Source organism: Lithobates pipiens, unplaced genomic scaffold (genome assembly GCF_037356315.1).
Source record: "Lithobates pipiens isolate NorthernLeopardFrog02 unplaced genomic scaffold, aLitPip1_a1.2 Scaffold_1, whole genome shotgun sequence".
In the NCBI taxonomy this organism is placed as follows: Eukaryota; Metazoa; Chordata; class Amphibia; order Anura; family Ranidae; genus Lithobates; species Lithobates pipiens.
Genome location: NW_027507685.1, coordinates 142,083,414 through 142,102,607, shown reverse-complemented (window position 1 = coordinate 142,102,607; position 19,194 = coordinate 142,083,414). Strand labels below are relative to the sequence as shown.

The 19,194-nt window shown below is 44.5% G+C and overlaps 1 protein-coding gene across 1 annotated transcript in view; it reads left to right on the top strand.

Annotated features, from left to right (window-relative positions):
• The window catches only part of PRRC2B (proline rich coiled-coil 2B), a gene marked incomplete in the record, with an annotated part of 197,601 nt that overhangs the window by 70,319 nt on the left and 108,088 nt on the right, over window positions 1-19,194 (top strand). Inside the window, 3 exon segments of the mRNA XM_077477969.1 lie at window positions 2,502-2,743; window positions 4,278-4,408; window positions 5,261-5,406. Of these exon segments, the coding sequence (XP_077334095.1) occupies window positions 2,502-2,743; window positions 4,278-4,408; window positions 5,261-5,406 (519 nt within the window).

The window sequence follows — 19,194 nt, the reverse complement described above, 5'->3', positions numbered from 1 at the left end:
CATCATATGAATAGGGTCGGTCAGACCCCCATCACATCCAGAACACGTGTCCACATCTCTAGAGTGCCATCTAAACATTTTGCCAGAGTGAGAGACCTTTCTTAACTACTCAAGGTAGGTTTCTTCTTGGCAATCGCCTCTGCAAGACAAGTATCCGAACTAGTTGTCTAATTCTGCAGAGAACCATTTCTGGTTTTGCTTGGGGGTGTTGGGACCCAAGATATCATCCTTGCCTTAAGTAGTTTCTGCCCTTCACCTCAACCAGGGCATAATTTTTCTGCCCTTCTCTCTGGCTCCTATTCACCAATAGCAAATTTCTCTCCATTGTTTGAATTTTTAGTTTGGGCTTTAGGAGTCTATCTTTCAGTCACTGCTTATGAGGACTGATTTCCTTTTTAGTCATCCCAAATGAATCCTGCAATTGTACACGGACTTCTTGTGCCAACATCTCTAGGTGGCTCAGGCAGACAATCCTTCAACCCTATGGAGTCATAGAATTGGCTTCCATGCCTTTCAGTATCAAACTGTTTACAGATTTGCAAGGTTGCCACCTAGTCATCTGTTCTCACATTCCAGAAGTTCTGCCAGATTGATGTTTTGGCCTCATTTGATGCCAGCTGCAGGTGTAACAGCCTTTGAGCTGCAGGCAGTTTTCAGTTGTCTTTTTTTTCTTGGCCCTGTTAGTCAGTGTTTGCTTTGTTTTCAACCCCCTCATACTGCTTTTGGTCATCCCAAAGATTTGACTTCTTGTCTCTCAATGAAAAGAGTACGATTTTTGGAAACACACTAAAATGCTTTTTTTTTTTTTTTTTTTTTTTTTTTTTTTAAGTCTTTCATCCCAGTTTATGATCTTACTTTTGCGAATGCTTTATTGAAAACCATTTGTAGTAAACAGATTTACGGTCAGCAGCGTCCTATCCTCCTCAAGGTTGCATTATAACGCATTGGTTTAGGACTTTCTATGTCCCTCAGTGGACCTAAAGGAAATTTTATTTTTTTTCCCCTTTTACGATCTAAAAATGTAGAAAACAAAACAAAATGCAGCTACTACATTGAAAAACTGGCAAGTTGTAATATTGCATTTTTGTTCTTGAGTTTAGTTATACTTTAGGGTGGAATTTTTAATTGTTTCCCCAAAGCAATTTCACTTTGGACATGTACACTAAACTTAAAAATGAAACAGCGTTTTTGTGCAGTGATTTAGCATTTTGCCTGCTAGCATATGTGCTGTGTGTGCTACATTTAAGTAATGTCTCTGGTGATTACTGGTGTGCTTGCTTTTGTCAAGCTTTCAGGACCACATATGGATGGTGTCCTAGTTGGCCATGTGTGCTTCTCACCATGTGCCAACTATAGTTCTAAATGGAAACTAAGATGGCACCATCCTCTACAGATAGGGTGTCACGTGATTCACCAGCTCTGGTTTCCCTGTGTAGTTTAGAGCTTGTCAACGGCTGTGAATTCCAGGAGTCATGACATCACCCATCAGTTCCCATAGCATAGCTGTTAGAGTTCCCGCCTGTCCCATGCAGCAGCCACTCTCTAACCCAGGGGAGCCAGAGCTAATTAAAGAGGGATTCCACCAAAAAAAAAAAATATTAAAAGCTAGCAGTTTTAAATACTACAGCTGCTGACTTTTAATAAATGGACACTCACCTGTCCCGGGTTCCAGCGATGCCGGCAGCCGAGGCCGATCGATCGCTCAGCTCTCGGCTGCTGCCGTCACCATTCTAGGTGAGGGAATCAGGAAGTGAAGCTAATCGGCTTCACTTCCCGGTTCCCTACTGCGCATGCGCGAGTCGCGCAGCACAATAGGAATTGTCCGCGCTGTCACTGGGACCCATGTGTGTCCCAGCAGACAGCGCGGCAGGACAGGAAATGACATAGACTCCCACGGGAGTCTATGCCCGGAAGTAGGTGAAAATACCTGTCTTTGACAGGTATCTCCACCCCCCTCCCCCCTGTAAGGTGCCAATTGTGACACCGGAGGGGGGGAGGGTTCCAATCAGCGGAAGTTCCACTTTAGGGTGGAACCCCGCTTTAAGTGACAGGACCAGAGCAGATTAAGTACACAGCTCATTTATTTTATTTTTTTATGCAGGTTAGGGAGGAGGCAGGGGGAGGGAATATTTTCAAGAATAGTTAGATTTACCTTCCACTTTAAGCTTGTACAAGCTCTTGGTCATGTATGCTGCTAACCTTTAGGATTTGCTGTGAGCCATGTCTTAAGAATTCTGTCACTGTAGGCCTGAGGGCATTTTGCTTGCTGTCACAGGGACTGGACTGCTAAGGCACAGATCTCCAAGATGTATACAATTCTCACTGAACACAAGAAATGTCGATCCATACAACAAAAATCAATAATTTTTTAATGCTTTTGTTTAGTGATTTAGGGATTAAGAACATGGGAGTTGCACCTTCTCTTTATCTGTTAAGTACCCCAGCATTTTAGTGGAAGGTGAAAGTGTTAATCTCAGTTTCTTCTTATGCTCCTGTTTCAGATGTCACCAGTTGGAGGGAGGGCGGTGGGAGAAGCATCTCTAGTGGCATATCTCCAACCGTCTCTCCTACTGAGCCGGGCAGCAAGTCCACCATCTCTGGAGATGGGGCCCCCCCTGCGGCGCAAGCTAACGATTCGAAGGAGCTTTCGCTACGTCCGGCTCAGCCTCCTCGAAAAGGGGCTTCGCAGTTTTTGGGAAACACATACCATCCACCAACCTACCATGATATGCTGCCAGCTTTTGTGAGTGCCAGTAGGATGCATACTTTATATTAATATCAAGCAAATATTTTAATTTCTTTTTAAATGGTTTTTAAGTAATGACAATGTAACTAATTCACATGTGTCCTTATATTAGCATTGCACACAGTGGGGTTTTGATAGATCAAGATGCATATATAATCCTTATCTAAATGACATTTAATTTGCTAAAGTACTGTGCATCATACTTGAGCTGAAAGAGTCAGAAAAGCAGCATACCCTGCTCTGTATTTCTTAGCAGCGATCGGACCATCTTGAAGCAAAAGTTCACTTTACTAAGAGGCAAAAAAGGCCTAAAATAAGACGCATGACATTTTAGCAAGGCCATTTGCAAAATTGAACTTACAAGATGGCCTAAAAATAACGACACATTACACAGCATTTAGCAAGGTCATTTGTTAAACTGAATTTTACAATTTCAAGATGTACCACTGTTTTTCAATGTCTTCTAGAAAACTTTGTGACCTGTGCTGTTTATCCTACTATCCAATCAAACCGTATCTGCACAGAGGCTGTTGTAGGCTCTTTATTTCTGCCTCGCATGTCACCACTCTCTATCAATGCCTAGATAGCAGCTGTGAAAATCTGTGAAAAAATCCACTTTATTTGCTCACTTTAGCCTTTTTTCCTCCCTCCTCCTTCTTCCCTGTTGCCTGAAACTATTTATATTTTGTATTGGCTGATCTCCGCAAAGGTGGGTTGATGTAATTGTATCCAAAAAGAAAGTGTAAAATTCAACTGATTTCCATTGTAAGGTTTCACACCTGCCATCTATGGATTGCTAGAGATCTGTGACTTGAGCAAGTAATGTTTGCTAGAATAAGGAATGACAGTTTTACTGTAAAAAATTAAAAAGTAAAACTTGATAGCAGACACCCCCAGGTTCCTGCATGTTGCTTTAGACCAGCTGTGCCTTCTAGATGCACTCTACTCTGAGCAAAGGGCCAGATTTCCTGATGGTGCCAGCCTGATCACCAGCCAAATGTGCTTACTGTTGTGGTGGGTGCCCTTACTAACCAATAGTAGTTTGCATCCAGTGGAAAGGGTGGGGCTTGCAGCAATGACCACAAACCAAGTGGTCAGTTATTGCGGTGCAGACCAACCCATGTTTGGGGGTTCTGTAACGCTATCCAGGCAGTTACCAGACGCTTCACTTAAAGGTGTCTAATTGTTGTAGTGCTCCCCCCCCCCCCTTTTTTTTTTTTTTTTCACCCTTCTTCGGCTTCCCCTTCTCTCCCTCCTACAAGGTAAGAATGTTAACTCCCCTTACAGGGTCACCCACCTGACAGCCCTTTTTTATTTCTTTCAGCAATGTCCCTGACAGCTGCTTTTATGGTGAGGTTGACCAAATGCAATTTTTTTTTTGTATTGACTGCCACACCTAACAGCTGGCTTTTAGTTCTCCACAGTTAGAATGCTTTAGGCCTAATGCTTTAGCATGAAATGCACATTTGATCAGGCTTTTATTGTCTTGATTGAGATCTTGGATTATTAACTAACTTTGTTCTCTTTTCAGATGTGTTCTCAGCACCCACCTGAACCCACTGGGACATTGGATCGAGCTTCCTTCCCCACCCTTACCTCCTCCCAATCCCGTCTTGAACCTCGTGTACCTTTTAGACAATACCAGATAAACAGTCATGAAGGGTAAGTGGAAATGTGAGCGCAGTTTCAGCTTGTGGCCACAGGTATTGAGTACTCTGCTTGAACAATGTACATTGTCCATGCAGTACTGAAAGTCTCCATGCATAGCTCATGACCTCTGACAAATGGAGGCTGTATTTCACATGCAAAACAAACTGGTACTATGAAGCTGCTTGACATTCTCAAAATGCATGCATTTGAGCAGCTTTGGTATGTCTAAGTACATTACATTCACACAAGAGGTGCAAGTTGCTGGTAAAACATGAGTAAGCTACATTCCATCCATAACTTAAAGCTAAAGCTTATAACTAAAAGTGGAACTTCAGCTTTAAAGCCGGTTCCTGTTTGTGAAGCAAAGTTTTTGGGGAGAAGGGGGAGCAGGTACCCAATTTTGATGGGTACCTACTCCCACCTCCGTTCCGATCACCTAAGGCGACGGGAAGTTCTCCTTCCCAAAGCCTTCTGGGACATGACAGGTCCTAGAAGACTTCAGGACCAGTCACAGAGCGCAGCGCCACTTGAGCATGCTCAGTGGAAACCCGACTGTTAAGCCACAAGCTGTCACAGCTGGGTGCACCTGGTAGAGATGTCAGCGCTGCCAAGGGAGGGCACGGGGATAACACGGCTGGGGTGAGTGCACTACTGGATTGTAGGACAGTTGAGTGTCTGTATTAAGTCAGCAGCTACAGTTTTTGTAGCTGCTGTCATTTAATCAACAAAAAATGGCTGGAACTCCGCTTTAATGTTATGTGTGAAATATTTGTTTTTGCATTATCGACTTAAATCAGATTAGATTTCATTATGAAATGTTGTTGCTTGTGATGTTCCCATGTATTATGTTAACTCTTCCAACAGGAAAGAAAACCGGCCTAATGGCAGTTTTCGGCCGGTACGCCCACAACGACCCCAACCTGAAAGGGCTCCGCGTGCCACTATTATTAATGCTGAAGATCTTAAAGAATTGGATGACCTGGACAATGATACAGAAGATGGCTGGGCAGGTGAGTCATGCAGTCTTCAAAAATATAAACTGCACATTCTACAGGCAAACCGCAAATTACTCAAATAGAGAAGTAAATATTTCCTGAATCGGGGCAACGAAGTAGAGCCACACTTCCACAACAATGGTCATAAATGATTGGCAGGATATAATCGTTTTTTCTTAATCCTACAGTACAGGACACAAACTCCTTTAAATCTTAGCCATGGGTTACATGCTGCCATTTTTTAGCTGTCAAACGGCTGTTAGGACAGTCCATATAACCCTTCCAGCAGTTATTGGGTTTCTGGATTATTAATGCGGCACATTTTGATGCAAGCCCTAAGACCTATTTTGGCTTGTGCATAGTCCCACCCTCTGTGTGGGAAGTGCACTGCTGCCCCCTTGACTCCAGGTTTCAAAGCATTAAATGTATTTATTTGAGCTCAGAAATGCCATTCAATATGGAATCCACTAGGTTTGTCATTATTTGCATTCACCACTAGGGAGACATTCTAGCTCTGAATAAACGAGACACTTGAAGTATGGGTTTGGCTTTTTTCCCATAATCACACTTAACCTAGGTGGATGCAGCATCGGTCCCCTGGAGTCTCTGCACTGAGAACCGAGCCATCGAACACCACCGATTGCTCGTTTCTCTCAGCTCCCCAAGAGGAGAGGTGCTGACGGCCATCTCAGCAGCTTTGTAGTCTGTTGCTTAGGCTTCTCTGCTGAGTAAGATTAGTGTTCTTGCCACCACAGTAGGCTCCTTGATCATATTATCAAGAGCAAGTCAGGAAAGTCCTTATTTAATATAGTCCCAAAGGCCATGTGGATCAAACACTTTTTGCAGATCTGGCAGTCCAGTACTTTAGCTAAAGTGTTCTACTCATATGTTGTTCCCACATGAGACGAGCAGGAAATGAGATAAGTGGTTTCCAGCAAACAATCAATACTGAGGTTTAACACTGCAGCCATCTGACCACAGGTATAACAAGCAAGGGATGAAAGGCAGCAGTGGTTAAGCTGCCCATAACATTGGTCAGTTGTTTCTTGTTCAGCCAGGTGACTGAATGTAAAAATAAAAAACTGAACCGATTCCTCATTATTATTATTATTATTATTATTATTATTTATTATTATTTTATAAATCTTTTAACTTGATAAACAGACAAAAAACAAACAAACCGTTATCGCGCTCTTGACTAAAGTGTTTCCCGATTCTTTCTATGCAAAGAATTCTCTCTGCTCTTCTGAAGCCACAGCCATCAAAAGAAAGGAAGAGAAAAAAAACGGGCAGTCTGCCAAGAATCAAAACATTCTTTGAGTTGAACTTAAGTATAAACATTGTAAAAATTTGTCAATGGAATAGACTTGGTGTGTAAGTGAAAAATGTTTAACTGGGGGTCTGGGTTGCGTTTTTTCGCAGGCGATTTGTTGGGGAAATGGCTGGTGTTGACGCTTCAATCATAACACCATGGTTGATATGGTGTCATGATGATTTGAAGCGCATAATTTCCATTATTGCATTGTAATAAAGAAATAGTTCAACTCATCATAATGCCGAATCTTTGGGAACCCTGAGTGTGTCACTTTCCACAATCGCCTACCACCAGATGCAGCTTGTCAGTTGTGGTCTCTCAGTTGCCAGGTGGGGGTGGAACATGCGGCGATGCGGGTCAAGCAGTGAGATTTAATCTCTCATCCGTCGCGCCTCAGTGTAGTGTTCGCACCGGCTGTGAGGATTGGACGGTGGTGGGGCGGGCGGTGAGAGGTGACATCTCTCTGCTCACACAACACCTCAGACAGTGTTGTGTTCAGGGCCGGCGGAACAGCTGTGATGCGGGGTGGGCCGCAAGAGGTGATGTCATCTGTCTGCTCGCCCGCTCCTGCCGAACCTTTGAAAGTGCAGCCTTCGTGGCCCAGCTGCAAACATGCTATGGCAGTGGGCCGCAGCCTGGGGGTTGGGGACCCCTGCCCTAGAGAATAAAATGGTGGTTGTTGCAATATTTTGTCACGCTGTATTTGTGCAGCGGTCTTTCAAATCCAATTTTTGGGGAAAAAATTACTTTAATGAATTAAAAAAAAAAACTAACCAGTCAAGTTGGGCCCCCCCCCCCCCTTTTTTTTTTTTCTTAACCACTTTCAGACCGGACCATTTTGCTGGTAAATGACCAGAGGTCTTTTTACAATTTGGCACTGCGCTGCTTTAACTGGTAATTGTGCGGTCATGCAATGTTGTACCCAAACGAAATTTGCGTCCTTTTTTTTCCCACAAATAGAGCTTTCTTTTAAAGGTATTTGACTGACTCTGCGATTTTTTTATTTTTTGCGATATAAACGTAAAAAGACCGCAAATTTTGAAAAAAAAATGATATTTTCTACTTTTTGTTATTAGAAAAATCCAATAAACTCAATTTTAGTCATACATTTAGGCCAAAATGTATTCAGCCACATGTCTTTGGTAAAAAAAAAGTCAATAACTGTATATTTATTGGTTTGCGCAAAAGTTGTCACATCTACAAACTAAGGTACATTTTTCTGGAATTTACACAGCTTTTAGTTTATGACTGCCTATCTCATTTCTTGAGGTGCTAAAATGGCAGGGCAGTACAAAACCCCCCCAAATGACCCCATTTTGGAAAGTAGACACCCTAAGGAAATTGATAAGTGGCATGTTGAGCCCATTGAATATTTTATTTTTTTGCCTCAAGCGATTGAATAATGACAAAAAAATATATATATTTTTTTTTTTTTACACAAAGTTGTCACTAAATGATATATTGCTCACACATGCCACGGTTATATGTGGAATTGTACCCCAAAATACATTCTGCTGCTTCTCCTGAGTACGGGGATACAACATGTGGTTGACTTTTTGGAAGCCTAGCCGCGTACGGGGGCCCCGAAAGCCAAGCACCGCCTTCAGGATTTCTAAGGGCATACATTTGTAATTTCACTCCTCACTACCTATCACAGTTTTGAAGGCCATAAAATGCCAAGATGGCACAAAACCCCCACAAATGACCCCATTTTAGAAAGTAGACACCCCAAGCTATTTGCTGAGAGGCATGTTGAGTCCATGGAATATTTTATATTTTGCCACAAGTTGCGGGAAAATTACAAACTTTTATTTATTTTTATTTTTTTTTCACAAAGTTGTCACTAAATGATATATTGCTCACACATGCCAGGGGCATATGTGAAATGACACCCCAAAATAAATTCTGCTGCTTCTCCTGAGTACGGGGATACCACATGTGTGAGACTTTTTGGGAGCCACAGTTTCGGAGGCCATGGAGTGCCCAGATAGCACAAAACCCCCCTACTTGGAAAGTAGACGCCCCAAGCTATTTGCCGAGAGGCATGGTGAGTATTTTGCAGCTCTCATTTGTTTTTGAAAATGAAGAAAAAAAAAATAATGTATATTTTTTTCTTTTTTCAATTTTCAAAACTTTGTGACAAAAATGAAGGTCTGCAAAATACTCACCATACCTCTCGGCAAATAGCTTGGGGTGTCTCCTTTCCAAAATGGGGTCACTTGGGGGGATTTTGTGCTATCTGGGCATTCCATGGCCTCCGAAACTGTGATAGGCAGTGAGGAATGAAATCAAAAATTTACACCCTTAGAAAGCCTGAAGGTGGTGCTTGGATTTTGGGGTACCGTACGCGGTTAGGCTCCCAAAAGGTCTCACACTTGTGGTATCCCCGTACTCAGGAGAAGCAACAGAATGTATTTTGGGGTGTAATTTCACATATAACCATGGCATGTTTGAGCAATATATCATTTAATGACAACTTTGTGCAAAAAAATAAATAATAATAATGTCTTTTTTTCCACAACTTTTGTCAAAATCTAAAATATTCCATGGACTCGACATGCCTCTCGGCAAATAGCTTGGGGTGTCTACTTTCTAAAATGGGGTCATTTGGGGGGGTTTTGAACTGTCCTGGCATTTTATGCACAACATTTAGAAGCTTATGTCACACATCACCCACTCTTCTAACCACTTGAAGAAAAAGCCCTTTCTGCCACTTTTTGTTTACATGAAAAAATATTTTTTTTTGCAAGAAAATTACTTTGAACCCCCAAACATGAAGTGTTTTTTTAAAGCAAAAGCCCTACCGATTAAAATGGTGGGTGTTTCATTTTTTTTTCACACGGTATTTGCGCAGCGATTTTTCAAACGCATTTTTTGGGGAAAAAACACACTTTTTTTTCTTTTAATGCACTAAAAATCACTATATTGCCCAAATGTTTGATGAAATAAAAAATATGATCTTAGGCCGAGTACATGGATACCAAACACGACATGCTTTAAAATTTGCGCAGAAACGTGCAGCGGCGACAAACTACGTACATTTTTAAATGCCTTTACAGGTGGCCACTTTAGATTTACGGAGGAGGTCTACTGCTAAAATTAGTACCCTCGATCTGACCTTCGTGGTGATACCTCACATGCATGGTGCAATTGCTGTTTACATATGACACCAGACCAACGCTTGTGTTCAACGTTGCGCCTTAGCAGGGGGGGACAGGGGTGTTTTTTATTTTTTTGGTGTTTTTTTTTATTATTTATTTTGCTATTTTATTTTTAAACTGTTCCTTTCATTTATATATTTTTTTTAAATGATTTTTATTGTTATCTCAGGGAATGTAAATATCCGCTATGATTGCAATAGGTAGTGACAGGTACTCCTTTTTTTTTTTTTTTTTTTTTAAATTAGGGTCTATCAGACCCTAGATCTCTCCTCTGTCCTCAAAGCATCTGACCACACCAAGATCGGTGTGATAAAATGCTTTCCCAATTTCCCAATGGCGCTGTTTACATCCCGCAAAATCTAAGTCATGAAATGCTCGTAGCTTCCGGTGTCTTAGGCCATAGAGATGATTGGAGCCATTCTGGTCTCTGATCAGCTCTATGGTCAGCTGGCGGAACCACCGGCTGCATTCTCAGGTTCCCTGTTGGGACAGGAGAGCCTGAGAAAACCATGGAAGATGGTGCGGGGGGGGGGGGGGACCTTCCCTCCCACTGCTTGTAAAAGTAGTCTAGAGGCTAATTAGCCGCTAGGCTTGCTTTTACATAAAAGCCGACCGCTGGCTGAAAAGAATGATACCAAGATGATACCTAAACCTGCAGGCATCATTCTGGTATAAGCACTCAAAATCCAGCAACATACCAGTATGTTGCTGGAACTGGTTGGGCATATATTGTAATTTTTTTTTCATGCAGCCTGTGGGCTGAACGAAAAAAAAATATTGATCGGTGGGTATGCCCACCATTAGATACCTCCCTTCATCCACCCACTTCTAATGGTGGGCATACATGCACCATTTATATATGCTGAAGCATGGGGGCATCCTCCCGCAAAAGGTAGGAGCAGATCGCTCCTCCACCCTTTATGCCCCCATGCTTCGGCATATATGCTCTTTTTTAACTGTGGTGGTGAAATCACCTCCGACAGTGCTGGAGTCGCGGCTTTACGTATCGTGGGAGCAAACGCTGTTGCTGTCAAGATAAATAAATCCACGCTACAGCTGAATGGCGTACCTGAAAACAAAAAATGGTTAACAATAAAACATTGCAGAATAGAATACAGTACAAAGGAGCAGAACAATAGAGAGAGAGAACAATAAAACGACAACTATTTTTGGTTTTTTTTATTTTTTTTTGGTTTTTTTACTTTACTTTTTTTTTTTAACACTTTTTTATGTAACTTTTGTAACGTTTCCAGTGGTTTGGGTCTCTCAAAATGCGATGGCATCTTGGGAGACCCTGTGAACGTGTGCCTAGCCTGTGCAATGCTGTACCCTACTCTAAAACTCAACTAGTTCATGGTAGCGTTCAAAACATTCACCAATGCAAAGACCAGGATTGTCAGGACAGCGGGGACAATGACGGGTGTCACGTCTATATCCGCGCTTTCTGCAGACACGACATTTTCTTTGGGGAGCTCGTTGGGTAGGGGTACTCGGGATGACATAAGAATAATGCCTCTCATGCAGCCGGCTTACTGCATCTGGTTGGGGAACGTGAGGTGGAGCACCGCCTGGATACAGAAGGGCTCTGACGATATCCTCCTGGAATTTAAGGAAGGATCCAGTCCGTCCTGAAGCTTTGTGTAGCACATAAGCATTCAGCATAGCCAATTGGAATAAATAGACACTTTTTTGTACCAGCGTCTGGCCTTACGGGCAACTAGATACGGCGCCAACAACTGGTCATTGAGGTCCACCCCTCCCATGTTAAGGTTATATTTGTGGACACAGAGGGGTTTCTCCACAATACCAGTCACCGTAGGAATTTGGACCGTCGTGTCTGCATGAAGGGAGGTAAGAACGAAAACATTCTTATTATCCCTCCACTTCATAGCGAGCAAATTATTACTGCGCAAGCAGGCTCTCTCCCCCAGCCTAAGACGGGACTCTACAAGCCGCTGGGGAAAGCCCCGGCGATTAGGTCGCACGGTGCCACATGCTCCAATCTTCTGATCAAACAAGTGACTAAACAGTGGCACGCTTGTGTAATAATTGTCCACGTACAAGTGGTACCCCTTTCCGAATAAGGGTGACACCATGTCCCACACTATCTTGCCAGCGCTTCCTATGTAGTCAGGGCAGTTCTCCGGCTCTACGTGACTATCTTTACCCTCATAAACCATAAAACTACGTGTATAGCCCGTGGCCCTTTCACAGAGCTTATACATCTTGACCCCGTATCTGGAACGCTTGTTGGGGACGTATTGTTTGAATGACAAGCAACCAGAAAACTTAATCAGGGACTCCTCAACGCAGACAACTTGATGGGGAGTAAACAAGTCTGCAAAACGGTTGAAGTGGTTTATGAGGGGCCGAATTTTGTAGAGCCGATCGTATTCAGGGTCTCCACGAGGACAACAGAGTTCATTGTCGCTGAAGTGCATGAACCGCAAAATCTGCTCGTATCGTGCCCTGGACATGGAAGCAGAGAACACGCCCATATGGTGAATTGGGTCAGTGGACCAATATGACCGCAACTCACTCTTTTTGGTTATGCCCATGTTGAGGGAGAGGCCCAGAAAGATTTTAATTTCGGAAACCGTAACTGGTTTCCATTGTCTGGCAAGGGCGGACTGGGGAATAGTGGCGATGTGTTGACCAGTGTACAAATTGGTTTGTTCCACAATAGATCTATAGAGATCTTCGGTGAAAAACAGTGAGTAAAAGTCAAGTGTCGTAAAATCAACTGTTTCCACGTTAATGCCAGGTTGGCCAGAAGTGGTGGGCACCCAATTAGGATTGGCGAATTCTGCAGGAAGAGCACTATGGGTACGACGGGCCTGTCTTTCTCTTTGTCTTGGTGGCAGCGGGACACTACTTGTGCTTGCCACCTCACCAGCTTGAACTGCACTTATGGGACTCGCCACGTCCCCACCCACGGGAAGGCAGGGACGTACATGTACGCCCATGTGCCTGCCCGTGCCATTCTGTCGACGTACATCGTCGTGCGGCGGTCGGCAAGTGGTTAAATGTGAAATATTTTACGTCGTGAGAATCGTGATCTTGTGATCTTCGTTTTATTCCAAGCAAAAAAGTGATTCTCATTTTGGCCAGAATCGAGCAGCTCTAATACACTTTGTGCCAAAATATAAATGCAAGTTCAAGATCCAATCACGTTGCATAGCATCAATCAATTTAAAAAAATAATAATAATTTTACAAAAAGGTATTTTAATTGAGCTGTGATCGAAGCCTTATCATTTATTTGTCAAGTTTAATATCAAGCCACATCTAATATAGCAAAAGTAAACTTTAGTCCACAGTGGCCCCAAGCATCCTGTATCTAGAAATATCTATATTATAATCAATAACCCTCATGGACCTTGGATGCCGTATACGGTTTGTCCAGCCACTTTGCCCAGATTTTATCATACATACTAGGACAGCCCCTGTTAATGTAGGTATCTTTATACAGTGGGAGATTTACCAATTGTTTCCAGTATATAAGCATGAAAGGTTTCTTCCAATGTAAAGCAATAGCTTTTCTTGCATAGAATAATGTAGTATTAACAAACACTCACTCAGATACTGTAGGGAGAAATGCCTCCACCAGAACCAACAAATATATAGTTGTTGAGACCGGCAGAGGAGCGGAAGTAATAGAGTTCAACAAATCCACAACTTCCACCCAAAAAATAACTATATATGGACAGGTCCAGAAGATGTGTGTGAAATCCCCCTGGGCCGCTCCACACCGCCAACACTCAAAAGAACACACAGGATCTTTTTGAAGTCTGTGGTGTGATATATTCCTTATGTTCCAATTTAAATTAGATCATATCATCTCTCAAAGATACCAGAGATTGCAGAGGGAAATCCCACACACTCCTCAAATCTTCTATGTCCAGACCTAGTATGTCTTGCATCCACCTTGCTCTAAGACTCTCGATTGACTGGAGAGAAATTAAAGCAAGATGAGAATACAATCTCTCGAGGTGGACCTCGCCAAACATTCAAACCAAAGTACTGATCCTAGAGTGGATTGTGCAGTTAAACTATCTTGTGGAAACCGGGCATGAAAAGTATGGGAAAGCTGAAAATATCTAAATGGGAACTAGGAAAATGAAAAGCTGAGGTAAGTAGGAGGCGTGGCCTGGACGGCAATGGTGTAGGATGCATGTGAGAGGCGCTCTCTCGGACAATCCTGATCTACTATCCTGAGTGCCCATAACGGCCTGAAATTGACCTACTCCACTCACTCGAGTATCCAGAAGTGTACCGGCAATGTCGCCGCCAAAGCGGAACACTGCAGCTACCTCGTCGCTGGATAGGTATAGACGAGTGGAGAAGGACCATGCGTGACAAGATGGCGTTACCCCGCCACTGCCTTCACCTCAGGAGCATGCAGGGACTGATACCACTAAGGTACTGGAGGCAATCTCACTCTGCCAATCCTCCCTGACCACAAAGATAGAGGAGATAAGGGTAAATATCTCCCTCATCAGACAGTATATGACTAAGATCCAGAACAGGGTTAAGGAGATGGAAACGAGGATCAGCCAGGCGGAGGACGTGCTTTATCCTATGCAGCATGCTCAGGAGGACATAAAGCTCCAGCTCCAGCAATTAGCCCAAAAGCAAGATGACCTGGAAAACGGGGCCCTTCGATCGAATCTCCGTTTCATTGGCTTGCCAGAAGGGGCTGAAGGATCGGATCCGGCCACGTTTTTGGAAAAGCTACTGATAGACATTTGGTAGAGAGGCCCTGTTTGCCACGTTTGTAGTAGAACGGGTGCACCGCATGCCTGCACGGCGTCCGCCTGAAGGGGCGCCACCACGTACTTTTATTGCAAAGTTGCTCAATATTTGTGACTGGGCACCATTCTGCGTTTTTAAATCGGGAGAAGGGCAACATCTCCTTTCAGGTGGGGCTCGTGATGGTGTTACCGGACTTCTCTGCCGAAGTCCAGAAGCAGAGGGCCCGGTTCATGGATGTAAAACTGCGCCTTAGAGCCCAGCACTTGAAATATGCAATGTTATTCCTGATGAGGCTCCGCATTGTGGGAGACGACAAAACATACTTTTTTTTGAAGATCTGGCACAAGCATCGGGGTGGCTGGACCAAACAGGCTAACAGGAATCGCCATGTCTGAGGCCAAACACCGGATACCGCGGGCAGGGGGTAAGATGTCTGCACCACCACTTTAAAAGACTGTTGACTCTGCTTGCACATTCGACTGCATGACTGTTGCTGTTGCCCTGTCTTATTGGGACTGCTTGCCTATGGGGAACAGGATCGGGTGACTTAAAATGACCTACGGTGATATAGTACAGATGCTGTGTGCCTCACAACCTATACTTGGATGGTCGCGAGCCACAACTACCCCTTGCGCACCCACCTCAAGTGGTTGAACCACCTGCAGACCCTGCTTTGGGGGCTTAAATGTCCCCAGGATGATGGAGCACTTGGCGAGGGAACTTCCTGGCAAGTGTATGCACCTGTACTCTAAAAATCGCCTATTTGGGGGATCCCCTACATCTGCCCCTGTCTGTGGCGGGGGGCTTTTATTTTATTTTATTCTATTCTTATTTTACTTTACTACTTTGTTCCCAATGGGCTCCTAATAATCCTGCTTAAGCGGGCTGTTATGGGAGGGGAGCCTGGTCTTCTTCGTATGGTAGTGCTATCCTTTCCTCTCCCAATAACCGATCCCACAACCGAGAGCAGGGCTATGTAAGCCTCAGGATGCACATGGACATAATCTGTTATAAACAAGTCCACATATAGCGCAGGCCTACCCCATGTTCTACTAGATGGGGTGTCTGACGCCTTGTTGCCCTGACGTTCTGGCACGGGTGTTAAAAGAACTGCCACACAGGGTTAGTTGTGGCTAGACACCAGAATGTCTTGTTTAGATCTTATTGGTACTGGGTTGTATGCTCCAGCACAGTTGGGGAAGCTGAGGGCTAGGTGGGAGGTTTGTTTGGGTAATTTTTCAGTAGACAAGATGTCTAGATTTGTGTTACATTGGCATACATGGAAGAACTTGTTGGTACATGACTTTGAGCAATGTGTGTAGTGATTGTGGGGGGTGACCCTCACCCTGGGAACCATTCCAATTTGCCTGAATATTCATGCTACATCTAATCTTAGATGGCCACTATAAAATTTTTGACATGGAATGTCCGCGGAGTCCGGGATAGAATCAAGCGCACCGCAGTTTTCGGTTGCCTTAAATCCTACCGTGCGGACATAACGGTTCTGGTGCAGATGCATGTCACGGGCCAGCTACAACTAGCGCTAAAGCGCCCTTGGATAGGGTGGGCCTATCATGCCACGCATACCCCGTACTTCAGTGGAATATCCGTATTAATAGCCAAAATGTTGCAATTTCACCTGTTATCCTTACAAACGGATCCCCAGGGCTGGTTTATTTTTGTGCACTGTACATTGTATGGTAAACCGTATCTTATCCTGGCATGCTACATACCACTGCCATATAATGTCAGTCTTATAATTCAGGACTTTCCTTCGTGACCCAACACCCAGCAACCCCGGCTATATGGCTCAGGGATTTTAATATGGTACTAAACCCAGCTATAGACAGAATACACCTGCATTCTGCCACAGCACCACGGAGTGCTTCCCGACTAAGCAGCACCTTTACGGACCTCTCCCTGACTGACGCCTGGTGTCATAAGTACCCAGATGACCAACTTTTTCATGCTTTTCAGCCACGCACTCCACTATGTCCCGAATAGACTACATCATGGTGTTCAATATACTGGTCCCCCTGATGGAGGATGCAGGGTACCATGCCAGATCGCTGTCTGATCATACCCCCTGTTGGGCACTCTTCTCCTTGCCCCTCATGCAGGACAGCGGGTGTGGCGTCTTCACCCTTTCTGGCTGAAGGCCTAGGGGAACCAGAGGACATCTTCGAGGAGTGGCGATTTTATTTTAACGTTAATAAGGGCACGGCTCTGGTGGGTGCGGTTTGGGAGACGTTTAAACTATATGCACGTGATGTTCTGTCCCGACGCATGAACAGGTTGAAAGCCTTCTCCACTTTTCAATTTTAAACAGGCCTCTGACCAACTGGAGTCCGTCACTAACATGTTACATTGGATCCCACGCCGCAAAACGCATCGACCCTCAAGCTCCAAACACGGGTAGTAGATCATTTACATTACGCGCAATGGGTTTTTGAGCAGGGTGAGAGGGCGAAGGCTTTTTGCCTACCTGGCCCACCAGAATGCCAGGCCACCAGTGGTGATGTTCTTGTTGGATACACAGGGTGCCCATGTTGCAGACCCGACATTGGTGGCGGAAATGTTCCACTCATATTATGCAGAACTGTACGAATCCCAGGTGGAGGCCTCGATACAGGAGACCCGGGCTTTCTTGCAACATATACAATTTCTCCATCTGTCCGTAACTCGGAGGCTTGGAGGCACCCATCACTAGTGACGAAGTTGCCGTGGCTTTATTGTCCCTGGCGGCGGCCAAAGCCCCTGGTCAGGATGGCCTGCCACTGGATTTTTACGCGGCATATGTCGAAGTACTAGTCCCCGACCTTCTTAGGTTATACAATTATATATTCAAGTATGAAACCCTTCCCGATTTTCTTCACCAGGCCATAATCGTAGTTCTGCCAAAGCCTGGGAAGGACCCACTCGGCTTTCTACTGCCCAATCTCCCTGCTCCAGGCTGATATTAAAATATTGGCCAAAATTCTAGTGTCCCGTCTTAACCCACTCATCTTAACTTAATTCACCATGACCAAACGGGGGTTCATGCCAGGTAAAAATACAGCTATGAACATCCGCAGATTACACATGAACATTCAGGCGCAAAACATGAAAGAGGGGGCACACGTGCAGTGATGGCATTAGATGCCACTAAGGCATTTGACTCTGTGGAATGGGGGTACCTGTGGGAATGCCTTAGATTTGGGTTCGGCCCCAACTTCATCAAATGGGTTAGGCTCTTATACTTTTCCCCTGAAGCTCGAGTGGCGGTGAATGGGAGGCTATCCGATCCATTCCCATTAAAAGAGGGGTACACGACAGGGCTGCCCCCTTCCCCGTTTTACTGTATGCCTTGGCTGCAGGACCACTAGCCATCTCGATCAGGCACAATGCGTCTGTCCAGGGCCTTCAAGTGGGTTCAGTTGTAGAGACGGTTAGCATGTATGCTGATGACATGCTCCTCTACCTCGAGGACACGGGCCCATCCCTCCGGGCGGCCCTCCCGATCATTGAGGACTTCGGGCGACACTCGGGTCTGCGAATAAATTGTCCAAATCACAGATTCTGCCCCTCGATATGTTCCCACCGACACTGGATGCTGTGGCTCTTCCATTACACAGGGTTTCCTCTTTACAGTATCTAGGAATCCATTATCACTAGGGACCCATCAGAATACCTGGCAAATAACTTGGAGCCCCTGCTATCTTACGTTAAAACAAGAACGCACGCCTGGGCCAGACTCCCACTAGGGTAATAGGCAGAGTCAGCTTGGTAAAAAATTATTTAATTACCTGAACTCCTATATAAGCTTTGGCAATCACCGCCCCTAATCCCCACGAAAATGTTTAAAGCAATTGACACCATTCTAAACGCCTTCATATGGGGCCCTAGCAGACATAAACTGGTGTGGAATATCCTCAAGAACCCGATTTTCCTCGGGAGGGGTCGCTCTTCCGGATATTTGGACGTACTACATCGCAGCTCAGTTATCCCAGTTTTACCATTTACATAAGACAGACGGACCTAGATACCAAGCCCTGACATGCCAGAAAGGGAATGGCTCTATGTACTATGTATTTTTAGATTGTAAGCTCTAACGAGCAGGCCCCTCTGATTCCTCTTGTACCAAATTGTAATGTAAATGTAATGTCTGCACTCATGTTGTAAAGCGCTGAGCAAACTGTTGGAGCTAATGTACTCCCCTTTACAGGTGCTATTCAGGGGAGGGGGGGGGGATAGGAGGGGTGGAGAAAGTTGTAAATCTTTGATTGCACAACACAGGTATGTGTAAAACTGCACTCAAAATGACCGTAGCCGACTTTGTGCACTCCCATACGCCCTTGTGGCATAACCCCCAACTGAGGGAATTGAGGGCACTCCCTTGCGCTAATCTGTGGTCATCTAGGGGTGTGGTCTTCCTGTATCAGGGGATTACTACACAGGGAGTTTGCCCCCTTCAAAACCCTACGGGATGAATTTGGGCTGCCCTCACAAATGAGGTTCAGGTATGCACAACTGAATTGGACCTGCTCTTCAGGTCCAATTCAGAGACTGTTTTCCCGATCCTCAGACTCTACCC